Source organism: Salvelinus namaycush, chromosome 37 (genome assembly GCF_016432855.1).
Source record: "Salvelinus namaycush isolate Seneca chromosome 37, SaNama_1.0, whole genome shotgun sequence".
Taxonomy (NCBI): Eukaryota; Metazoa; Chordata; class Actinopteri; order Salmoniformes; family Salmonidae; genus Salvelinus; species Salvelinus namaycush.
Window position 1 is genome coordinate 20,502,340 of NC_052343.1, and position 27,054 is coordinate 20,529,393.

Here is a 27,054-nt window from a genome sequence, read left to right on the forward strand (position 1 = left end):
AACAGTACATTTGTATTTTCCAATGGGGCTATACATTTGGGTGAGGTTTATTTCTCGCCTGAGTAGGCTCATTTTAATGCCAAAAATAAAATTAACCCATCTAGTGTTCTGCGAAATAACAACACAATATCAAATACAGGTAGCCTAGTCAAATAATTAACATCCAATCACATTAACCGTTACTCTCTCGCAGGAAACCTTCACTCTTGCGCAGTTAGAAACGAAACATGACAATTTGAAAAATAAGCCACTGGAGTTTTTTGAGCGAGAATAAAGATGACTTTCGAGTAGTAAGACATGCATAAAAGCAACAGATACCATTAATTAGAAGTGGCTAGAAGCATCTAATATGGTGAGCTACCGAGTGGCTAGGACAGGCAAGCCCCATACTATTGTGGAGGACTTAATTCTTCCTGCTTGCCGCGAATATATGGCCGGGACAATGACTTCATCAAACAACACTGTTTCACAATGCATCAGTGACATGGCAGGAGATGTTTTGAAACAATTACTGATTCGCATACAAGCCAGTGAATTCTATGCGTTACAGCTGGATGAGTCAACAGACGTGGCAGGCCTGGCACAGCTCCTGGTATATGTCCGTTATGTTTATGGGGGGTCATATAAGGAAGACATCCTCTTCTGCAAACCACTGGAAACCAGGACAACAGGAGAGGATATATTTAAAGTACTGGACAGCTTTGTGACATCAAATGGACTTTGGTGGTCAAGATGTTGGTATCTGTACTGACTGTGCAAAAGCCATGACAGGGAGACATAGTGGAGTGGTAACGCGTGTGCAAGAAGTTGCTCGCGACGCCACTTGGGTACACTGCAGCATCCACCGAGAGGCTCTTGCTGCCAAGGGAATGCCTGACAGCTTGAAAGACGTTTTGGACACTACAGTGAAAATGGTTAACTTTGTTAAAGCAAGGCCCCTGAACTCTTGTGTATTTTCTGCATTATGCAATGATATGAGCAGTGCTTTTACAACATACAGAAGTGCGCTGGTTATCAAGGGGCAAAGTATTGACACGTTTTTTTGAATTGAGACGAGCTTAAAGTTTTCTTTACTGACCACAATTTTCACTTGTTTGACCGCTTGCATGATGACGAGTTTCTCATACGACTGGCCTATCTGGGTGATGTTTTTTCTCACCTGAATGATCTGAATCTAGGATTACAGGTTACTCTCCGCAACTATATTCAATGTGCGGGACAAATTTGAGGCTATGATTAAGAAGTTGGAGCTAATGACACAGGTCTTTCCATCATTGTATGATTTTTTGTGTGCAAATTAACTCAAGTTTACGGACAATGTCAAATGTGATATAGCGAAGCACCTCAGTGAGCCGGGTGTGCAATTACGCAGGTACTTTCCTAAAACGGACGACACAAACAACTGGATTCGTTATCCCTTTCATGCTCTGCCTCCAGTCCACTTACCCGATATCTGAACAAGAGAGCCTCATCAAAATTGCAACAAGCGGTTCTGTGAAAATTATATTTAATCAGAAGCCACTGCCAGATTTCTGGATTGGGCTGCGCTCAGAGTATCCTGCCTTGGCAAATTGCGCTGTTAAGACACTGATGCCCTTTGCAACCACATACATATGTGAGAGTGGATTCTCAGCCCTCACTACCATGAAAACTAAATACAGGCACAGACTGTGTGTGGAAAACGATTTAAGACTGAGTCTCTCTCCAATACAACCCAACATTGCAGAGTTATGTACATCCTTTGAAGCACACACTTCTCATTAACCTGTGGTGAGTTATTCACAATGCTTGATGAACAAATAAGGTTTTATATGTAAGATGGCTAAATAAAGAGCACAATAATTGATTATTATAAAATTATTATTTGTGCCCTTCCCACGAGCCGGGTTGTGACAAAAACTCACACTCATTCTTATGTTTAATAAATGTATTGTATAGTGTGTGTGGCAGGCTTGCAGTGATGGCAAAAAACAACATTTGAGAGTGCGATGAGGGTTACGCAGCTGGAGGTTGAATATTTGAAGGGGTACGGGACTATGAAAAGTTTGGGAACCACTGTTCTAAATCAAAGAGGAATAGTAGAAGCATGAATATGTTAACTACATGAAGTAGCTAAGAGAAAACATTCAATATAGCCAAAGATTTATAAGGGTCCCCTAGGAAACACTCATCAACACTTTGGTTCCTACCATGTCACAATAACTTCTCCCTGGCATTTTTATTCGTTGTCATGTCAAACAACACTATTCAAAGTTCCCAGTAATATATTCTAACTTTTGAATTAGAATAATCATTCTATTTCCATGATTCCATCAGTTCACCCATGTGTTTTGCTCTAAATCGCAACTCAAATCGCAAATTGCAACATTTGGTTAAAAATAAGGCAGAGGTTGTTTTCCCATATCGTGCAACCCTACGTTGTGCAGGAAATGCAGAAATGTATGAAAATGCTGAAAATGATTATCAGTTGAAGTTGAATTGAACAGTGTTAAACAATTAGAATGGAGAAAGACTCATTAAATTCACTTAGAATGAATGTGTTGCTACTCTAGGGCCACACTACTCATACAGCAAGTTTAGAGATTTTATTATTCAAAAACATCAAATACCATGAAATGGTACTTTTTTGTATTCCGTGATATGATATTTTGGCCATATTGCCCAGCCCTACTGTCAAGGGTATCAGTTTCACATCAATCTATTTGGCTCTCATTAAGAGAACCCCATTCAGCTGACTGGATATAATCACATCAATCTATTTGGCTCTCATTAAGAGAACCCCATTCAGCTGACTGGATATAATCACATCAATCTATTTGGATCTCATTAAGAGAACCCCATTCAGCTGACTGGATATAATCACATCAATCTGTTTGGATCTCATTAAGAGAACCCCATTCAGCTGACTGGATATAATCACATCAATCTATTTGGATCTCATTAAGAGAACCCCATTCAGCTGACTGGATATAATCACATCAATCTATTTGGCTCTCATTAAGAGAACCCCATTCAGCTGACTGGATATAATCACATCAATCTATTTGGCTCTCATTAAGAGAACCCCATTCAGCTGACTGGATATAATCACATCAATCTATTTGGCTCTCATTAAGAGAACCCCATTCAGCTGACTGGATATAATCACATCAATCTATTTGGCTCTCATTAAGAGAACCCCATTCAGCTGACTGGATATAATCACATCAATCTGTTTGGATCTCATTAAGAGAACCCCATTCAGCTGACTGGATATAATCACATCAATCTGTTTGGATCTCATTAAGAGAACCCCATTCAGCTGACTGGATATAATCACATCAATCTATTTGGATATCATTAAGATAACCCCATTCAGCTGACTGGATATAATCACATCAATCTATTTGGCTCTCATTAAGAGAACCCCATTCAGCTGACTGGATATAATCACATCAATCTATTTGGCTCTCATTAAGAGAACCCCATTCAGCTGACTGGATATAATCACATCAATCTATTTGGCTCTCATTAAGAGAACCCCATTCAGCTGACTGGATATAATCACATCAATCTGTTTGGATCTCATTAAGAGAACCCCATTCAGCTGACTGGATATAATCACATCAATCTGTTTGGATCTGTCATGTTTTGTCATTGATCATCATGTCTTGTCCCTGTGCTTCCCTCTGCTGGTCTTATTAGGTTCTTTCCCTCTTTCTATCCCTCTCTCTCCCCCTCCCTCTCTCCCCCTCTCGCTCTCTCTCTCTATCGTTCCGTTCCTGCTCCCAGCTGTTTCCCATTCTCCTAACTACCTCAGTTACTCTTTCACACCTGTCCCCTATTTTACCCTCTGATTAGAGTCCCTATTTCTCCCTCTGTCTTCCGCTTCTGTCCTTGTCGGATTCTTGTTTGATGTTTGCTGTTCTGTGTCCTTGTTCCGCCCTGTCGTGTTTTTGCCTTCTTCAGATGCTGCGTGTGAGCAGGTGTCTATGTCAGCTACGGCCTGTGCCTTCCTGAAGCGACCTGCAGTCTGTGGTCGCGTCTCCAGTCGTTCCTCTCTACTGACGAGAGGATTTCAGTTTCCTGTTTTGGATTTACCTTTGATATATCCAGGAGAATCATTGTTTGTTTAATACTGGAATAAAGACTCTGTTTCTATTACGTCGCTTTTGGGTCCTCATTCACCAGCATAACAGAAGAATCCGACCAAGATGGACCCAGCGACTATGGATTCTCTCAACACTGCCGTCGAGTTCCAGGGAGCAATGCTCGGCAGACACGAGCAGGAATTGTTTGCTGCTCGTCATGCCGTTGAGACCCTGGCCGCTCAGGTCTCCGATCTCTCTGGACAGTTTCAGAGTCTTCGTCTCGTGCCACCAGCTACTTCCTGGTCTTCCGAGTCTCCGGAACCTAGGGTTAATAACCCACCATGTTACTCTGGGCAGCCCACTGAGTGTCGCTCCTTTCTCACCCAGTGTGATATTGTGTTCTCTCTCCAGCCCAACACGTACTCAAGAGAGAGAGCTCGGATCGCTTACGTCATATCACTCCTTACTGGTCGGGCTCGGGAGTGGGGCACAGCTATCTGGGAGGCAAGGGCTGAGTGTTCTAACGATTATCAGAACTTTAAAGAGGAGATGATACGGGTTTTTGATCGTTCAGTTTTTGGGAAGGAGGCTTCCAGGGCCCTGGCTTCCCTATGTCAAGGTGATCGATCCATAACGGATTACTCTATAGAGTTTCGCACTCTTGCTGCCTCCAGTGACTGGAACGAGCCGGCGTTGCTCGCTCGTTTTCTGGAGGGACTTCACGCTGAGGTTAAGGATGAGATTCTCTCCCGGGAGGTTCCTTCCAGCGTGGACTCTTTGATTGCACTCGCCATCCGCATAGAACGACGGATAGATCTTCGTCACCGAGCTCGTGGAAGAGAGCTCGCGTTAACGGTGCTTCCCCTCTCCGCATCTCAACCATCTCCTCCCACCGGCTCAGAGACTGAGTCCATGCAGCTGGGAGGTATTCGCATCTCGACTAAGGAGAGGGAACGGAGAATCACCAACCGCCTTTGCCTCTATTGCGGTTCTGCTGGACATTTTGTCATGTCATGTCCAGTAAAAGCCAGAGCTCATCAGTAAGCGGAGGGCTACTGGTGAGCGCTACTACTCAAGTCTCTCCATCAAGATCCTGTACTACCTTGTCGGTCCATCTACGCTGGACCGGTTCGGCTGCTTCCTGCAGTGCCTTGATAGACTCTGGGGCTGAGGGTTGTTTTATGGACGAAGCATGGGCTCGGAAACATGACATTCCTCTCAGACAGTTAGGAAAGCCCACGCCCATGTTCGCCTTAGATGGTAGTCTTCTCCCCAGTATCAGATGTGAGACACTACCTTTAACCCTCACAGTATCTGGTAACCACAGTGAGACCATTTCCTTTTTGATTTTTCGTTCACCTTTTACACCTGTTGTTTTGGGTCATCCCTGGCTAGTATGTCATAATCCTTCTATTAATTGGTCTAGTAATTCTATCCTATCCTGGAACGTTTCTTGTCATGTGAAGTGTTTAATGTCTGCTATTCCTCCTGTTTCTTCTGTCCCCTCTACTCAGGAGGAACCTGGTGATTTGACAGGAGTGCCGGAGGAATATCATGATCTGCGCACGGTCTTCAGTCGGTCCAGAGCCAACTCTCTTCCTCCTCACCGGTCGTATGATTGTTGTATTGATCTCCTTCCGGGGACCACTCCCCCTCGGGGTAGACTATACTCTCTGTCGGCTCCCGAACGTAAGGCTCTCGAGGATTATCTGTCTGTTTCTCTCGACGCCGGTACCGTGGTGCCTTCTTCCTCTCCCGCCGGAGCGGGGTTTTTCTTTGTTAAGAAGAAGGACGGTACTCTGCGCCCCTGCGTGGATTATCGAGGGCTGAATGACATAACGGTTAAGAATCGTTATCCGCTTCCCCTTATGTCGTCAGCCTTCGAGATTCTGCAGGGAGCCAGGTTCTTTACTAAGTTGGACCTTCGCAACGCTTACCATCTCGTGCGCATCAGAGAGGGGGACGAGTGGAAAACGGCGTTTAACACTCCGTTAGGGCATTTTGAATACCGGGTTCTGCCGTTCGGTCTCGCTAATGCTCCAGCTGTCTTTCAGGCATTAGTTAATGATGTACTGAGAGACATGCTGAACATCTTTGTTTTCGTTTACCTTGACGATATCCTGATTTTTTCACCGTCTCTCGAGATTCATGTTCAGCACGTTCGACGTGTACTCCAGCGCCTTTTAGAGAATTGTCTCTACGTGAAGGCTGAGAAGTGCGCCTTTCATGTCTCCTCTGTCACATTTCTCGGTTCTGTTATTTCCGCTGAAGGCATTCAGATGGATCCCGCTAAGGTCCAGGCTGTCAGCGATTGGCCCGTCCCTAAGTCACGTGTCGAGTTGCAGCGCTTTCTCGGTTTCGCTAATTTCTATCGGCGTTTCATTCGTAATTTCGGTCAAGTGGCTGCCCCTCTCACAGCTCTGACTTCTGTCAAGACTTGCTTTAAGTGGTCCGGTTCCGCCCAGGGAGCTTTTGATCTCCTCAAGAAGCGTTTTACATCCGCCCCTATCCTTGTTACTCCTGACGTCACTAAACAATTCATTGTCGAGGTTGACGCTTCAGAGGTGGGCGTGGGAGCCATTCTGTCCCAGCGCTTCCATTCTGACGATAAGGTCCATCCTTGCGCTTACTTTTCTCATCGCCTGTCGCCATCGGAACGCAACTACGATGTGGGTAACCGCGAACTGCTCGCCATCCGCTTAGCCTTAGGCGAATGGCGACAGTGGTTGGAGGGGGCGACCGTCCCTTTTGTCGTTTGGACTGACCATAAGAACCTTGAGTACATCCGTTCTGCCAAACGACTTAATGCTCGTCAAGCTCGTTGGGCGTTGTTTTTCGCGCGTTTCGAGTTCGTGATTTCCTATCGCCCGGGAAATAAGAACACCAAGCCTGATGCCTTATCCCGTCTCTTTAGTTCTTCTGTGGCTTCTACCGACCCCGAGGGGATTCTCCCTGAAGGGCGTGTTGTCGGGTTGACTGTCTGGGGAATTGAGAGACAGGTAAAGCAAGCACTCACTCACACTGCGTCGCCGCGCGCTTGTCCTAGTAACCTTCTGTTCGTTCCTGTCTCTACTCGTCTGGCTGTTCTTCAGTGGGCTCACTCTGCCAAGTTAGCTGGCCACCCCGGCGTTCGGGGTACGCTTGCTTCTATTCGCCAGCGGTTTTGGTGGCCTACTCAGGAGCGGGACACGCGCCGTTTCGTGGCTGCTTGTTCGGACTGCGCGCAGACTAAGTCGGGTAACTCTCCTCCTGCCGGTCGTCTCAGACCGCTTCCCATTCCTTCTCGACCATGGTCTCACATCGCCTTAGACTTTATTACCGGTCTGCCTTCGTCTGCGGGGAAGACTGTGATTCTTACGGTTATCGATAGGTTCTCTAAGGCGGCACATTTCATTCCCCTCGCTAAGCTTCCTTCCGCTAAGGAGACGGCACAAATCATCATTGAGAATGTGTTCAGAATTCATGGCCTCCCGTTAGACGCCGTTTCAGACAGAGGCCCGCAATTCACGTCACAGTTTTGGAGGGAGTTCTGTCGGTTGATCGGTGCTTCCGTCAGTCTCTCTTCCGGGTTTCATCCCCAGTCTAACGGTCAAGCAGAGAGGGCCAATCAGTCGATTGGTCGCATATTACGCAGCCTTTCGTTTCGAAACCCTGCGTCTTGGGCAGAACAGCTCCCCTGGGCTGAGTACGCCCACAACTCGCTTCCTTCGTCTGCTACCGGGCTATCTCCGTTTCAGAGTAGTCTTGGGTACCAGCCTCCTCTGTTCTCGTCCCAGCTCGCCGAGTCCAGCGTTCCCTCCGCTCAGGCTTTTGTCCAACGTTGTGAGCGCACCTGGAGGAGGGTCAGGTCTGCACTTTGCCGTTACAGGGCGCAGACTGTGAGAGCCGCCAATAAACGTAGGATTAAGAGTCCTAGGTATTGTCGCGGTCAGAGAGTGTGGCTTTCCACTCGTAACCTTCCCCTTACGACAGCTTCTCGCAAGTTGACTCCGCGGTTCATTGGTCCGTTCCGTGTCTCTCAGGTCGTTAATCCTGTCGCTGTGCGACTGCTTCTTCCGCGACATCTTCGTCGCGTCCACCCTGTCTTCCATGTCTCCTGTGTCAAGCCTTTTCTTCGCGCCCCCGTTCGTCTTCCCTCCCCCCCCCCCGTCCTTGTCGAGGGCGCACCTATTTACAAGGTACGGAAGATCATGGACATGCGTTCTCGGGGACGTGGTCACCAGTACTTAGTAGATTGGGAGGGTTACGGTCCTGAGGAGAGGAGTTGGGTTCCATCTCGGGACGTGCTGGACCGTTCGTTGATTGATGATTTCCTTCGTTGCCGCCAGGGTTCCTCCTCGAGTGCGCCAGGAGGCGCTCGGTGAGTGGGGGGGTACTGTCATGTTTTGTCATTGATCATCATGTCTTGTCCCTGTGCTTCCCTCTGCTGGTCTTATTAGGTTCTTTCCCTCTTTCTATCCCTCTCTCTCCCCCTCCCTCTCTCCCCCTCTCGCTCTCTCTCTCTATCGTTCCGTTCCTGCTCCCAGCTGTTTCCCATTCTCCTAACTACCTCAGTTACTCTTTCACACCTGTCCCCTATTTTACCCTCTGATTAGAGTCCCTATTTCTCCCTCTGTCTTCCGCTTCTGTCCTTGTCGGATTCTTGTTTGATGTTTGCTGTTCTGTGTCCTTGTTCCGCCCTGTCGTGTTTTTGCCTTCTTCAGATGCTGCGTGTGAGCAGGTGTCTATGTCAGCTACGGCCTGTGCCTTCCTGAAGCGACCTGCAGTCTGTGGTCGCGTCTCCAGTCGTTCCTCTCTACTGACGAGAGGATTTCAGTTTCCTGTTTTGGATTTACCTTTGATATATCCAGGAGAATCATTGTTTGTTTAATACTGGAATAAAGACTCTGTTTCTATTACGTCGCTTTTGGGTCCTCATTCACCAGCATAACAGGATCTCATTAAGAGAACCCCATTCAGCTGACTGGATATAATCACATCAATCTGTTTGGATCTCATTAAGAGAACCCCATTCAGCTGACTGGATATAATCACATCAATCTATTTGGCTCTCATTAAGAGAACCCCATTCAGCTGACTGGATATAATCACATCAATCTGTTTGGATCTCATTAAGAGAACCCCATTCAGCTGACTGGATATAATCACATCAATCTATTTGGCTCTCATTAAGAGAACCCCATTCAGCTGACTGGATATAATCACATCAATCTATTTGGCTCTCATTAAGAGAACCCCATTCAGCTGACTGGATATAATCACATCAAGAGCGTCACTGACTGGGAGGTTGTTGCAGCTTTGGGTGATGTCATACAGAACAGACAGTTCTATTAAATAATAGGTAGAATACTAAAGGAGAACACTATAATCAATTAAGTGTATGGGTAAAGGTACATGTTCTGTACTATGCTCTCAGAAGGAGTTCTGTAACAAGACACACTCCAAACAACACAAACACGCACCCTTCTCTCTGCTGGCCAGGCTGACTGATAATTGCATTAGCTAGTGAAGGTCTAAGTGTTTTCTGCTAGGTTAATGCTAATGTTATCCAGCCATATCAGACAGAAGACACTCTAATAGCTTTAATGTCTCTGATAATTCAACAGGGGGACAAACACACACGCACACGCACTTCATAGAAGATATGTATCTTCAGTCAGAAGCTGTTTCTTCTGAAATAACCTCAACCAGGGAACAAAAACAATTTGAAACCCCATCTGTCATCTGATTGACACACACACACACACAGACAGTCTTGTACAGCTAACCTTGTGGGGACTCACAATTCAGTACCAAAATCCTATTTTCCCTAACCCCTAACCTTAACATTAACCCATACTCTTACCCTAACCTTAAACGTAACCCTAGCTCCTAACCCTATCCCTTAATGTAATTCTAACCCTAACACTAATTCTAACCTTAAACCCCCTAAAAATAGCATTTGACCTTGTGGGGACTAACAAAAGAAGAATAGTTAAACATGTCCACGTCCCCCCCCCCCCCCCACACACAGGAGGACAAGCCACTTTCTCTGTTAATCAGAAACACTGTAATGAAGGGAATGAATCTACAGCAAATTGTCTGTCTACTCTGCTCCTCACTGGTTACAAATATAGCTATTATACCCTCCATTTTACAGTTAACACATACTGGAGTGTCTCCGGCTCTTGACACACAAGAGCACTGAAGAGTGGCACATTGGCAAACAGTTCAATACGCCATGCTGCCTCCATCTTGATTTTGAGTGCTGATTTTAACGATTGGTCTGGGTCTGTGTCTCTGGTTGTGCCTCAAATGGCACGCTTAGGGACCCTGGTCAAGAGTAGTGCACTACATAGTGCATAGGGGGCCATTTGGGACGTAGCCTCTGCCTCCACATAGTCAGTTTGTTTTCCTTTCAGCTGCCAGGTCATTGGAGCTCCTCCTATACTCTGCCTGTCCTCCCACTAGGGAAAGACTGGTTCTGGTTCTGGTTCCTCTCTCTCTCCCTCTCCATCTGTCCTCCCACCATGGAGAGCATTATGGCTAACGCAAGCTGCTGGCCCTTTGGGTAACAGACATATGTCTGTCTCTGTCTCTGTCTTTGTCTATTTCGTTATGTCTGTCTCTAACTCTACCTTCTAGTCCAGTTTGGACAGAGGAAACATTTATCACAATTTCAGTGTCAGAGGACATTGATCTACAAACAACTGTAGGATTCTATGACCCGTGTGTGTGGGCATCACTCCTCAGCAGTGTCACTGTAAAAACTGTAGGATTCTATGACCCGTGTGTGTGGGCATCACTCCTCAGCAGTGTCACTGTAAAAACTGTAGGATTCTATGACCCGTGTGTGTGGGCATCACTCCTCAGCAGTGTCACTGTAAAAACTGTAGGATAGTGATGCTCAGGACAGTGTGGTTTACTGTAGTAATATAGTCATGATAATGAGCAGCAGTCTTACCTTCACATTGTCTGGATGCAGTCCTCCTGGGTGCCTGTCCATGTACTGGCACAGGTCTGTGTGCTGTCAGGGAGAAAGAGAGGACAGTTCCATTACAATATGTCTAAATAAAGACACATAAAAATCATAAAAACAGATCACAATACAATGCTTTGCAATTAACCAAAAATAAGTCAATATGAAAAGTGAAGTTAAAATACGTTTGTATAAATGTTGTTCCGTATTTAATGGTATTCATTTGAACTGTAAAAGCAGCAGAGAAAGGTTCTTGGCAGTGAGGATATTGGCTTTTTGTTTATTGTGTTGCTAGTCTTGAATGTACCTTGGTTGGAATGTGAGCTTGGTTTGAGGATGGAAAAATCAGCTAATGGAAAAAAGTTATTGGCTTTCATAGCTTTCCCCTTGCTATTCAAAGCAACTCTGACCTATTGTCATCCGTCCATGATAAAATATCAGTAAGGCGCCAGGCTGGAGACACAAACTCAATTGAATTGCAGCGTCACTCGCAACATCTATTTTTTTCCCAGTCTGTCTCCCCTGTCTGCGGATGAATGATATCCGGTCTATATCAACAGAATGATCCACAGAGGGAACCTTTAGCACAAAGCCCTTAATGTGATTGTGTGGAGGGATGAGATAGGGAGTGACACTGTCTGTATGTCTTTAGGTGCTGTATGTAAGCAGAGTCGTCTGTCTGTCCGATCGCGAGAGAAAAGACGAATTACCCTGATCTGCACTTCACTGATTTATTCTGCCAGCAGACCCGGGGCGCACACACACGCACACGCACACGCACACGCACACACACACACACCACAGCTCGTGGGGCTGGGTGATATTTGCTTACCCCTGCTGCTCCTTGCACCGTCAGATATAAATGTGTTCCCTTTCATGAATAATTCAACCAGACGCTCAAACAAGCTTCAGCCATGCCTGTCCACCTTACTCAAAACCTGCTCTCCCTCCCTCTCTCTTTCCTCTCTCTCCATATCTTTCTCACCCCCACTTTCTCTCCATTTCTTCTCTCTCCCTCTCTCTCTCTCTCTCGGTCCCGCTCGCTCCCTGTCAATTGTCATTACCTGCTAGATGAGAAAAATGAATTGATTTGGCTTGGTGTGGAGCATTCTGTATTTGAAAGAGTCTGGAATTACAGGTCTGAACACAGCAGAATAGAACAGCATGAAACTGGCTGCGCTGCAAATAAAAAACTGTCTCCACACCAACGACAACACACAGATCCACAGTGTTGCATTACCCATTTCTGTCAAATATACGCTATCCACTCTGTCTATTCAACATTCACAGTAAGAAAAGGGTGTTCTGTCATAATAAAGGCTATGGAGACAGATCCTTGTCAACCATGTCCACTTACAGACAGCATCTACTTGATGAATATATATACTTGGAATTGGTTAGCTCTTATATTTGCACATGGAGCAGAGAAACAGCACTGAAAGACCTCCACAACCCCTCTATCCAGCCTGACCTCTGTTCTCCAGGTAATCAAAATGTACACTTTAAGGCCAGAGAGCATCGTCATTAGAATCCCTACAACCAGCTACACACTGCCCAGGGCCTGGTTCTGTCATCTCTCAGAGGATCTGGTCAGAATGTATTACCAGGAGCAGATGTTCCCACTGACCCTGCTGAACCATGCTGTTTCTGACCAACAGGAGGCCACACACTAGACTAGCGTACATACAGTACCGTATCAGAGCTGGCTCTTGATCTGATGCACCAGGCTACATAGCACACAGCACGGATGAAAACAAACATGGAGCGGGACTATTTAGGTTATTCTGAGAGACGGCTGGGTCTTGATCTGATGCACCAGGCTACATAGCACACAGTACGTATGAAAACAAGCATGGAGCGGGACTATTTAGAAGGTTATTCTGAGAGACGGCTGGGTCTTGTTTTGCATGTCAACATCAAAGAGGTTGAGCTATTTAGATACAGTTTATGGTCTATTGGAGTAATGCTGAGCAGAGACTTTACTACTAATAGAGGTTGGAGGAGATTGGTATTCTGGCTGGTTTGAACTTATCAGTGGATGTTATCCATATGCATATATGTCAGCAGTAACAACAGGACACACTACTCCACAGCAGAGAGAGGGAACTCCTGCTGCTATTGCTGTCCACAGCATGTGCATGTGTGTGTGTGTGCGTATCTGCGTGTACATGTGCATGTGTCTGCGTACATGTGTGTGTGTGTGTGTGTGTGTGTGTGTGTGTGTGTGTGTGTGTGTGTGTGTGTGTGTGTGTGTGTGTGTGTGTGTGTGTGTGTGTGTGTGTGTGTGTGTGTGTGTGTGTGTATGCACGTGTGTGGGTGTGTGTGCATGCATGTGTGTGTACATGTGCTATGTGTGCTATGGAAACCTACAGAAACAGCAACCCTCAATTAAAATGTTCCCCCATGAAGCTAGGACTGGGTTCAAAGCTGGGCATGAGGCTGCAATGCCACTCGTGGTTAGGCCACCATTCTATGGCACCCAGATCACTGTTTCTGTTCAAAGCCTGGAGGAAAATATCCCAGGCTTGGGTTCTGTTTTTAACAGGCAAGACTAAACATTACTAAACGTTCAACCATCTTATAAACAAAGAATATGTGTGTAAAACTAGCTAGAGCTCATTAAATAGATTAAATAAAATAAGTCAATGGCAATAACTGAAGAGTGAGAGGTCAAATGAATCAAACCATAAAACAAGTTAGTTATTCTATTTCTACAATGAAACTGTGGCTTTTTGAAATTCATCTTAAAATACATTTTACACAAATCAAATATCTTGATCCTCTACTGCTGACTCACATATCCAGTTGGCACTGTAACACTCAGCACATACTCAAATACCTGTACTGAGCTAGCCCTGAAACCTGATGTACTACAGTACCCATGATGCTCTGTGCAACATATCCAGATGGCTCTCTGACACTCACCACATACTCAAAGACCAGCGTCAGGGTTTCCTTGGTGTGGATGATGTCATGGAGCAGCACGATGTTGGAGTGCTTCAGACCTTTCAGAAGAGACGCTAGGAAAACACAGGATACAGTATTATTATCATGATGAAGCAGTTACATGCAAAACTACCATCAGTATTACCATTTATTTACAATATGATAAAGTAAATAATAGAATAGAATATAGCCTAACATAATAGAATAGAATATAGCCCAGTATAAAATAATAGAATACAGCCTAATATAATAGAATAGAATACAGCCTAATAGAATAGAATATAGCCTAATAGAATAGAATATAGCCTAATATAATATAATAGAATATAGCCTAATATAATAGAATAGAATACAGCCTAATAGAATAGAATATAGCCTAATAGAATAGAATATAGCCTAATATAATAGAATAGAACATAGCCTAATATAATAGAATAGAATATAGCCTAATAGAATAGAATATAGCCTAATATAATATAATAGAATATAGCCTAACATAATAGCATATAGCCTAATATAATATATGCTATTATAATAGAATAGAATATAGCCTAATATAATAGAATATAGCCTAATATAATAGAATAGAATACAGCCTAATAGAATAGAATATAGCCTAATATAATAGAATAGAATATAGCCTAATAGAATAGAATATAGCCTAATATAATATAATATAGCCTAATATAGCCTAATATAATAGAATTTAGCCTAATATAATAGAATAGAATACAGCCTAATAGAATAGAATATAGCCTAATATAATAGAATATAGCCTAATATAATAGAATAGAATATAGCCTAATATAATAGAATATAGCCTAATAGAATAGAATATAGCCTAATATAATAGAATATAGCCTAACATAATAGAATAGAAAAGTTTGCCACCAACTTTTTGAGAGTAGAAACTTTGAGAGTAGAAACTTTGAGAGAGCGAGAGAGAGAGAGAGAGAGAGAGAGAGAGAGAGAGAGAGAGAGAGAGAGAGAGAGAGAGAGAGAGAGAGAGAGAGAGAGAGAGAGAGAGAGCCAAAGCCTTGGGGAGGGACCATCACTCCCATTATTTGGGATGCAAAGCTCTGTGTCTATTGTGTCAGCTTGCGGGCCGGGCGTGAACAGAGCAATTAGTGGTAATAGCCAGCGTCGCTCTAAACCCTCGCTGGAGGAGCCGTGCTGCGCTGTTTCAACTGGCGGCTACGGAGGGAGAGAACACTTCACACAACGCCTTTTTCATGTGTTTGAAAGATGTGATCTGAGGCACTACGGCTCCACCTCTCCCTCCACCCATTACTGAGGAGACACAATCACCACGGCTGGGCCAAACAAACGGTTGTCAGAAATCTTATCTCGTTAAGAGCTAAACAACACAGGGAACGGTTTCATTTGGAACAGAGAGCGGGAGCGGCATATTAAGTGTGTTTTTATTATGAGAAGCCTAAATGGGATTTTCAGACTGTTGCGAATGTGATTAATTTAGCAAACAGCAATTCTGTTTCAAGGGCACAGCTAGAGAGAAAACCAACGGCATCCTGATTTGCAGAGCACACAGCACAGAGCCATTGTGCATTAACACCTAAAGCACTGAAACCCCTAAAGATCAAAGGCAATGCTCCTCTCACACATATCTGTCCTAGTGGTATAGACACGAGCTACCTCAAATGCTGCTGCACCAATTTAGATAAAGATCTATATGGTCTATACATCAGTCCCTCCCTCCCTCCTGACACACAGAGACTGACTGTGTTGGTCATTTTACTGTGTGTGCCCATGCACACACACACGCACGCCTTGATACATGCACGGATGCGCACATGCATGCACTCACGCACTCATACACAAACACACACCTGGGTCCTCTCTCAGGGGTGCAGGTATTGCTTTCAACACCGCCCTGTAATTCTGTCCACGTTTCCACTCTGGGAGCATCTCGGCCCAGTAATCGCTGAATTAGTTAAATTTCAAAGTGCTTTTCTGATCTGCTCACCGGGGGAGAGAGGGATGGGGGAGGAAGGGAGGGAGGGAGGCCGGGGTGGGGATGAGGACGAGTGAAGAGGGGCCGGTGCATGGCTCTCAGCTCAGTTCATCAGCCCAGGATCCCACAGATCAAACAGCCAGAATCGTTTTCTCATCTAATTTTCTCATCTAAATGAAGCAAGGCTCCAGCCCAGCCAGGCCCGGATCTGCCTATGGAGGTGAGTCTGCCACATATCTCACACCCACCCTCACATTCAGGAACCTCCAAGCCTTCTAGCCACTCAGCTCCAGTTAGCCAGAACACCAAAGACTGCTAGCCGGCCTTCACACAACTTGACCTGCTGTGACACACGGCCAGGGACCAGGAGAAAGCACCCCAGCGCCAAGAACATCCCTCTGAAGTGATTTAGCCCAGTGCCATGACAGAACGCTATGCAGACGAATAAGGTAGACATGGCCCATGGGATGGGTTTTTGGTTTTTATGAGGCTGAAACTCAGTCAGATCCTTATCTAACTAACACCAGAGGCAATTGGGCTGTGCTGGTAAAGGCTTCAGATTTGGCTTTTCTAGATGAGACATTTTTTGTTAGAGACGTTAGCTCCCCTCTCTCTGACAACTGTAACGATCGTCTGTGGTGGTAGAAGGATCGGACCAAAGCGCAGCGTGGTAAGTGTTCATGTCTTTAATATAAATCCAAAAACTGAACACAGGAACAAAAACAATAAACGATGATCAAACGAAACAGTACCGTGTGGCGACAAACACTGACACGGAAACAAACACCCACAAACCAAAAGTGAAACCCAGGCTACCTAAGTATGATTCTCAATCAGGGACAACGATTGACAGCTGCCTCTGATTGAGAATCATACCAGGCCGAACACAAAACCCAAACATGGAAAAACACACATAGACTGCCCACCCCAACTCACGCCCTGACCATACTAAATAAAGACAAAACAAAGGAAATAAAGGTCAGAAACGTGACAATAACCCTCTGAACTAACAGTCACCATTACACAAACAGAAGTCCACTTAACCCAAGTACCTAGAATAACAACACTTAACCTTATCTTCAAACTCTTAAAGTCCAATTAAAGTGAACTCTACAGTATTAAGACTTTACAGGAGCCTTATCCTAATGTAACCCTTCTAGGTGTGACAGAGACCAACCTTCTCTGATGGCGGTGAACGGTGTCCCCTCCTCCTCCTGCAGACGAATCACTTTCAGGGCTACCAGCTTGCCGTTCACCCTGGCAACAAGAAGATAAGGCACCCAAACACGTTACACTTCATCCCATGAAAAAAGGACTCAATAATGAGGCAGGCAGTGAATGGAGAGAATGGTAGATTTCTGTAAGTCAATGAAATGCAATTTAGGAGCACTGGGGTGAGACTTAGTAGAAGACCAGAAGATTAAATAAAATGAACCTCACCAATCAAATCCATTGTAGTGAAGAAAAACACATACAAAGTAACTTCATTACAGTGAGAAAATACCTCAAAACATTTCAATCCATTTACGGCTATGACATTTTCATTTGCTACATTTTAATTATCAGAACCTTTTTACCGCTATGCACGAACAGGAAAAAAGGAAAATAACAAAATAATAACCCTTAAACAATCATTAAATAATTCCATTCCAAAGTGATTTAATAAAACAAATAGTATTTCATGGTTGGGAAGTGCAGATTTTTTATTAGTGGAATATGAAAATCAAAGAATATGGAATATGGACAGTAATTGTTATTATCCTTAATTTACTGCTTCATGATTACAAGCAGTTATGTGCATTTCAAATGGTCATATACAGTTATGTAGGAAATGCGGAAAATGCAGTGCAGTCAAAAACATGATTTTCCTGTGTTATATATATATATATATTTCCACACTTTAAGGTTGGAATAATACTGTGAAATTGTGAAAATTATTATAATGCCCTTTTAGTGTAAGAGCTGTTTGAAAAGACCACCTGAAATGTCAGTCTATTTTGGTGGGATGGAGTTTTGGCCTGCCTGGTGACATCATCAGACGGTAAATTAGTTAATAAACCAATAAGAAAGAGAGTTCCAAACCTTTCCCTTTCCCACTCATAACACTCCCAGACAGTTCTAGCTAAATTCTTGCTTGAGAAATGGCGCTTTGCTAAGAAGCATTTTTTTAAAACATTTTAACTGAAAACAATCACACTAAGGTATTTCATTGTTACCCAGAAAGTATTTGATATTGAGATAAAAACAGCTGCATTGGACCTTTATATTAATATTGTTTAGGCACTCACTTGCTTTTCCCTTTGTATACTGTAGCGTATGAGCCTTCTCCCAGTTTCTCAAGCTTCTCATAAGAATCAGCCTTCCCGAACTTGGGGCTTGTGGGCTGAAACAGAGAGAGAGAACATCATTCAGGAAAAGAGACACCAATTACAGTAGAGAGGACTCAGTTTGGCTGTATTAAGTGAGAGAGCAGCCATCGGGACAATCTATATCTGTGTAGATGATGGAAGAGCCACATCACTTGGGAGTTTGGCTGATGTAACGGCATTGTTACCCAACAATAATGTTAACCCTAAGAAAGCTACTATATGTGCTATTTCACAAAGAGGGACACGGTACAGTAGATGTTGTGGTTTGGGTCAAGAGGCCTAAAGACAACAACACCAGATCCACTCTGTAACACCAGACACTTGTGAACCTGCTGGCACACAGCCTGTAGAAAAATGGCACGGTCTGTTTCACTGGTTTCTACTCTGGATGATGGAAAGCTTCCAGTCATCCAGGAAATGGGTTGTGTAGGATTTTACACACAGAGACTCTGTAATAAAGGTCTGGAGGAAATACCACTGCTGCAGCTAGCAGGACCGAACACGATTGAAAGAAAATAAATAGTAGTATGTGCTTCGTTTATCTCAGAAGATCTCAAGAGAATATTGCTTTTAAGCCACTTCAGACCCCTATTCCACACTTTTCTAACTAATTTTCATATTTCTAGAGTTCATTGGTAAGATAACTGTACAGAACGTGTATGCTATGCAGGTACAACCATTTTATTAAACGAGTTTTGGCTGCATGGTATTGACAATCAACTGTTGAATGAAAATATGATGGGTCCTATCAATGTTTGAATGAAGATAGTACCCGTTCTATCATTGTAAAACAGCAGGTAGGTCCTATAGAGGTGGAACAAATCCTGACCGTGTCATGTTTCTCTCTAAGCGTTACATGGGGATCATGATGGATCATGGAGGATCATGGGACGGTGACAGAGGTGACACCAGTCAGATGAATTAAGGCCACCGAAGGCAGCCCTGGCTCTCAAGAGAAGACAGGCTATGTGCACACTGTCCACAAAATGAGGTGGAAACTGAGCTGCACTTCCTAACCTTCTGCCAAATGTATGACCATATTAGAGACACATATTTCAGACACAGACCCACAAAGATTTCGAAAACAAATACATTTTTGATAAACTCTCATATCAATTGGGTTTAATACCTGGCCAGGGTATAATAGTGTGTCATGTTTAGGGCCTGTTCGATTTGATCTACTCTTACTAATGTTACAGACATTTAACAATGTTAAATCTAATGATTTAGATACGGGGACAGTAAAGGAAATAGAAGAGAGACGGACGGACGGACGGACGGACAGACAGACAGACCGACAGAGAGATAGAGAGAGTGAGAATTAACACTCATGCATTCGTCTTGAACTCTTCACAAAAATGGAGTGAGAAAAAACCCATTACCCATAACACACTGCACCTGACATTTCAGCTTCCTCCAAAATCTCTCTCTATCTCAGCCAATCAGGCCCAAAAGGAACTCAACTAGAAAGTCTTAACCTCCATCATCAACTCTTCTCTGGAGGAAACTGTGTGTGTGTGTGTGTGTGTGTGTGTGTGTGTGTGCGTGTGCGTGTGCGTGTGCGTGTGCGTGTGCGAGTGCGAGTGCGAGTGCGTGTGTGTGTGTGCGCGCGTGCGAGTGAGTGCGTGTGTGTGCATCTGTGCTTGCATCCGTGCATGTGTCTGTGTGTCATCAAGACTCTAGACTTTCTCTTACATTGAATTATTTTCTTTAAGAATAACTGAAAAGAACAATGACTGACAGCAATGTAACCTGTTGTGGACCTGTCTGTCCTTTCAGTGATATAGCATTTCAGCCCTGGTGGCAGACAGATATAAAATATGTCTGCTCTCTCTTACTGTTGTCATACTTTAAATACAGGGGCTTCTAGAGGTTAACGTCTGGCTGCTGTAATGTCTCTGTTTTATCATTTAAAGAGCGAGTGGACCAGGCGAGAGATCAGGGAAAGCTCCAACACATTCCAGACAATCCCTGGGGAATAACTCAGTTCTCCCGTCATCACTGTCTCTCTCTGGGCAGTGTGGGCACACACGCTCACACGCTCACACACGCATGTACGCGCACATACACACACACGCATGCAAAAAAGCACACAAGCACACACATGCAAACACGCACTCACAGCTTTTAGCAGTGTCTTCTTCCCTCTGGTTGCTATCTAGCCATCTCCTGCTGCCCCACTAATAAGTCCATGCAGCATTTCTGAGGGTTTAATAAACAAATAAATTCCCCTGGGAGATGACAGGAAGTGAAACAGTATCTGTGAAACCCAGATGGACTGACTGCAGGCAGCTCACACATCTCAACCTATTACAGGCCAAATACCGGGCTGTTAAAGGCCCCTGTAGGGTCTGGTAGGACCAACAACGGGATATGCTGCAACATAGAATCTGCTGCAACGTAGAATCTGCTGCAACATGGAATCTGCTGCAACACAGAATCTACTGCAACACAAACACACTCAGCTAGTGTCTGTTATATAGTAAAGGGACTAGGTCCTGATCCAGGACCAGATATATCCCCAAAGATACCTCCAACAAACACAGGAGTACTAAGGGTAGTTTATTCAGCCAACAGCCTGGTGAGCCAACACAAACACACACTCAGTGCCAATCCATGTGTGAAGCGGCTCTCCAGTGGATTGTTGGCCTGATGGTTTAGCAGTACACAGGTTGATTATTAGAGAAATGGAGGTCAGGGTTAAGGGTGAGACACATCACTAGCCTGATTGGCTGAGAGCCTACTACCTGGCCGGATACCCCCACTTAATTTCCCCACCAGTTAACAAGGAATTGGAGGTCTCTGGGTAGAGGGGTAAGGTGGGGGTCCTGGGGGGCTACAATTCAGCTTGCCTTTCTCTCTCAATTCAATGTATCTCTCTCAATTCAATTCAATTCAATTCAAGGGGCTTTATTGGCATGGGAAACATGTGTTAACATTGCCAAAGCAAGTGAGGTAGACAATACACAAAAGTGAAACAAACAATACAAATTAACAGTAAACATTACACATACAGAAGTTTCAAAACAATAAAGACATTACAAATGTCATATTATATATATACAGTGTTGTAACAATGTACAAATGGTTAAAGCACACAAGTTAAAATAAATAAGCATAAATATGGGTTGTATTTACAATGGTGTTTGTTCTTCACTGGTTGCCCTTTTCTTGTGACAACAGGTCACAAATCTTGCTGCTGTGATGGCACACTGTGGAATTTCACCCAGTAGATATGGGAGTTTATCAAAATTGGATTTGTTTTCGAATTCTTTGTGGATCTGTGTAATCTGAGGGAAATATGTGTCTCTAATATGGTCATACATTGGGCAGGAGGTTAGGAAGTGCAGCTCAGTTTCCACCTCATTTTGTGGGCAGTGAGCACATAGCCTGTCTTCTCTTGAGAGCCATGTCTGCCTACGGCGGCCTTTCTCAATAGCAAGGCTATGCTCACTGAGTCTGTACATAGTCAAAGCTTTCCTTAAGTTTGGGTCAGTCAAAGTGGTCAGGTATTCTGCCACTGTGTACTCTCTGTTTAGGGCCAAATAGCATTCTAGTTTGCTCTGCTCTCTCTCCCTCTCTTTCTGTCTCCTCCTCCAGGCTAGGTGCCCCTTGTACTGTACATCTCATGCATTTTTCATGTCTATGAATATTCAACTAAATGGATTCTATCTGGGGTTCTCTCTTTCAGCCTTTATTTTATATCTGTTTCTAGGCTTTGACCCCTTCCCCCTCGCTCTGTCCTCTCTCTGTCCTCTCTCTATCCTCTCTCTATCCTCTCTCTATCCTCTCTCTGTCCTCGCTCTGTCCTCGCTCTGTCCTCGCTCTGTCCTCGCTCTGTCCTCGCTCTGTCCTCTCTCTGTCCTCTCTCTGTCCTCTCTCTGTCCTCTCTCTGTCCTCTCTCTATCCTCTCTCTATCCTCTCTCTATCCTCTCTCTGTCCTCTCTCTGTCTTCTCTCTGTCTTCTCTCTGTCCTCTCTCTGTCCTCTCTCTGTCCTCTCTCTGTCCTCTCTCTGTCCTCTCTCTGTCCTCTGGTGGTGGATGGTACATACCTCAGGTCTCTTCCTGCCTACCCCATGCTGGTACAGTACTGTGAGCTAAAGACCCTACTGAAGTTATTTGACATTAACCATTTAATGTTCTACAACAAGAGTGCAGAGCTCTGGTCCTCAAGGGGAGCAGGGGCAGCGTACACCAGGTGTTTGTCCTTGGCTTTTAATAAGACATTCATTACAATCTGGTGAGCCAGGTGTGTGGACCTTCTGGCCAGTCAGTAGCATTAACTGGTTGATTACATGTCAGGGAGAGAGGGCTGAAACCTAACAGCAGGACTGTGGTCCGTGAGGACTGTAGCTCAGAGCTGTGCAACCATGCACTATAGGAAATACTAGAACATCACTGGAATATAAGTGGTTCAGCATGAAATGTTGATAAGAGAAGTAGGCAGGGAAAGATGTCTGATGGCTACAGTCGCCTAAGCATTACATTTACATTACATTACACTTAACATCAATTTACATTGTTAGATGTGTTGTGGCCCAAACAAATCATACTGAAAAATTACAAACAAATTACAGAAATGCCGACAGGCAATCAGTCAAGAATAATATAATAGTTAGTACATCTTATTGTGTGTGTACAATAATAATTATTGAGCTAAATGAAAATACATTGAGGACACGATTTGAAACATGTCTAATCTACATGATTAAGCAATGCAGGTCTTCTGGTAACAACATTCAATTAGCCACCAAATGGAAATGACATTCTGGTTAGCTTGTTTTCTCATTTTCAGATCATCAATCTTAACCTAACGTAGGAGGCGTAACAGAAACGCCTGAGGGAGGTCAGATGAAAACGGAAGCATCCGTTTTGAGGCTTCGCCTCTTCTCTGCTTTTCCCCTGAAAACCGGATGCACCCTCACATCCATCTAAATCTAGTTTTAAATGCCAAAACAAAACACTAGCAAATACAGAATACAATCTGAGTTTCGATGATGTTTTCTCCCATTATTGTCTGATGTTATTGCTATAGCATTGTGTGCTGTATATTAGTGACTGTACAGTACTGTACATATAGACTGCACAGTGTATTGTATACATTTAAAACAAAAAAATGATGTTTTAAGTGAGATGTAGGCATTGGTCTGAAATTCACATGAGCATCACAATGCATACTACACCCATGCTCTACCAAGGTTTTCCAGCACACAGCTTTGACCTACTACAGTAGCTATGTTGGTATATTGTACTTCCAACAATGTGTAGGCAGGTTGCTTAGGATTCAAACCTTCTCAAACAGCCTAATTCATACTCTTAAAGGAGGTGCTCCCACAATGATGTAATTTGTACCGCATACAAGGTAATGTATTGTATTCTTTCCACCCCACCACCCCACACTAAGACAATGTGTGCTGGAGCAAAACACAGCAATACAAGTAAAAGTACACAATAATGACAAATGGCAACAGAATTTTTTTTGTTATGAGTATTTATTTAATACTAACAGCTGAATTTCTATAGAGAAGCGAAAAAAAGAACCCCATTTAAGCCAATATTGCATAAACTGGAAATGTTTTCCCTGATCTCTTTTAACAAGACAATGGAGAAAGCTCCTGGAAAATACACAAAATAATCAACATGTACCCATTAACTATTTACATGAAAATGTACTTTCAAGTTTTCTGAAGAAAGGCCTAGTACTACACTACCTGAAAACAATAGTGAGTTATTACAAAATAAACAATTTACAATCAAACGTACATTCATCAGACATAGTAAACTTTGTACATACAATTCAGGGATTTCCAAAATTGTGCTTGAATAGCTACAGGGTTATGCAGGCTTTCTTGTTCAAGCCCAGTTCTACCACACCTGATTCTACTATTCCAGGTCTCGATGAACAGCTGAGGTCTTGGTGAACAAAAAAGCCCATATGACCCTGTCAATAGCAATTTTAGTAACTCCTGATACAAACACCGTGACAAATGGCAAACTGCTGAGAAACACCTGTAACAAAAAGTACAAAACCCTTCTAAGAATAAATATTTACAAATCTGACAGGACAGGGAGCATGACGTGTACTGGTGCGCGAGTCTTGCTACTACGGAGGGGAGAACGGTGGAGAGACCAGCTCTCAAACTCTCGAAGAAGACGTCATTGCCCTCATCTGTCAGATGCATGCCATAATTATGTTACAAATACATGCGAGAAGTAGCACAGGTTGTAAACAATTGTCCTTTTCAGGTGCCACTTTCTGTCATTTGAGAAGCTAAGAAATTCTTCAAGCTGGCCCACGTCGAGCTGACAAACGACTTACGCTTATTCATATTCACACAGTACATCACACACTATCAGTAACAGTTATGTATGTTCTGTTCCAGATCTATGAGTACGCCCATCTAATTTCATATTTATATTGCCATTTATATACAGTGGGGCAAAAAAGTATTTAGTCAGCCACCAATTGTGCAAGTTCTCCCACTTAAAAAGATGAGAGAGGCCTATAATTTTCATCATAGGTACACTTCAACTATGACGGACAAAATGAGGGAAAAAAATCCAGAAAATCACATTGTAGGATTTTTAATGAATTTATTTGCAAATTATGGTGGAAAATAAGTATTTGGTCAATAACAAAAGTTTATCTCAATACTTTGTTATATACCCTTTGTTGGCAATGACAGAGGTCAAGCGTTTTCTGTAAGTCTTCACAAGGTTTTCACACACTGTTGCTGGTATTTTGGCCCATTCCTCCATGCAGATCTCCTCTAGAGCAGTGATGTTTTGGGGCTGTTGCTGGGCAACACGGACTTTCAACTCCCTCCAAAGATTTTCTATGGGGTTGAGATCTGGAGACTGGCTAGGCCACTCCAGGAACTTGAAATGCTTCTTATGAAGCCACTCCTTCGTTGCCCGGGCGGTGTGTTTGGGATCATTGTCATGCTGAAAGACCCAGCCACGTTTCATCTTCAATGCCCTTGCTGATGGAAGGAGGTTTTCACTCAAAATCTCACGATACATGGCCCTATTCATTCTTTCCTTTACACGGATCAGTCGTCCTGGTCCCTTTGCAGAAAAACAGCCCCAAAGCATGATGTTTCCACCCCCATGCTTCACAGTAGGTATGGTGTTCTTTGGATGCAACTCAGCATTCTTTGTCCTCCAAACACGACGAGTTGAGTTTTTACCAAAAAGTTATATTTTGGTTTCATCTGACCATATGACATTCTCCCAATCTTCTTCTGGATCATCCAAATGCTCTCTAGCAAACTTCAGACGGGCCTGGACATGTACTGGCTTAAGCAGGGGGACACGTCTGGCACTGCAGGATTTGAGTCCCTGGCGGCGTAGTGTGTTACTGATGGTAGGCTTTGTTACTTTGGTCCCAGCTCTCTGCAGGTCATTCACTAGGTCCCCCCGTGTGGTTCTGGGATTTTTGCTCACAGTTCTTGTGATCATTTTGACCCCACGGGGTGAGATCTTGCGTGGAGCCCCAGATCGAGGGAGATTATCAGTGGTCTTGTATGTCTTCCATTTCCTAATAATTGCTCCCACAGTTGATTTCTTCAAACCAAGCTGCTTACCTATTGCAGATTCAGTCTTCCCAGCCTGGTGCAGGTCTACAATTTTGTTTCTGGTGCCCTTTGACAGCTCTTTGGTCTTGGCCATAGTGGAGTTTGGAGTGTGACTGTTTGAGGTTGTGGACAGGTGTCTTTTATACTGATAACAAGTTCAAACAGGTGCCATTAATACAGGTAACGAGTGGAGGACTGAGGAGCCTCTTAAAGAAGAAGTTACAGGTCTGTGAGAGCCAGAAATCTTGCTTGTTTGTAGGTGACCAAATACTTATTTTCCACCATAATTTGCAAATAAATTCATTAAAAATCCTACAATGTGATTTTCTGGATTTTTCTCTCTCATTTTGTCTGTCATAGTTCAAGTGTACCTATGATGAAAATTACAGGCCTCTCTCATCTTTTTAAGTGGGAGAACTTGCACAATTGGTGGCTGACTAAATACTTTTTTGCCCCACTGTAGATACAGTTGAAGTCGGAAGTTTACATACACCTTAGCCAAATACATTTAAACTCAGTTTTTCGCAATTCGTGACATTTAATCCTAGTAAATATTAGTTAGGATCACCACTTTATTTTAAGTATGTGAAATGCCAGAATAATAGTAGAGAGAATTATTTATTTCAGCTTTTATTTCTTTCATCACATTCCCAGTGGGTCAGAAGTTTACATAAACTCAATTAGTATTTGGTAGCATTGCCTCTAAATTGTTTAACTTGCGTCAAACATTTTGGGTAGCCTTCCACAAGCTTCCCACATTAAGTTGGGTGAATTTTGGCCCATTCCTCCTGGCAGAGCTGTTGTAACTGAGTCAGGTTTGTAGGCCTCTTGCTCGCACAAGCTTTTTCAGTTCTGCCCACAAATGTTCTATAGGATTGAGATCAGGGCTTTGTGATGGCCATTCCAATACCTTGACTTTGTTGTCCTTAAGCCATTTTGCCACAACTGTGGAAGTGTGCTTGGGGGTCATTGTCCATTTGGAAGACCCATTTGCGACCAAACTTTAACTTCCTGACTGATTACTTAAGATGTTGCTTCAATATATTCACAGCATTTTCCTCCCTCATGATGCCATCTATTATGTGAAGTGCACCAGTCCCTCCTGCAGCAAAGCACCCCCACAATATGATGCTGCCACCCCCGTGCTTCACGGTTGGGATGG

General features: G+C 43.7%; 1 protein-coding gene across 1 annotated transcript in view; it reads right to left on the minus strand.

Annotated features, from left to right (window-relative positions):
- LOC120030900 (cyclin-dependent kinase 14) overlaps positions 1 to 27,054 on the minus strand; it is a 124,230-nt gene that overhangs the window by 23,788 nt on the left and 73,388 nt on the right. The window contains exons 4-7 of the mRNA XM_038976409.1: positions 18,235 to 18,329; positions 17,124 to 17,203; positions 13,954 to 14,048; positions 11,014 to 11,076 (exon numbers count right to left, since the gene is read on the minus strand). Coding sequence (XP_038832337.1) covers positions 11,014 to 11,076; positions 13,954 to 14,048; positions 17,124 to 17,203; positions 18,235 to 18,329 — 333 coding nt within the window. The remainder of the gene's footprint in view (positions 1 to 11,013; positions 11,077 to 13,953; positions 14,049 to 17,123; positions 17,204 to 18,234; positions 18,330 to 27,054) is intronic.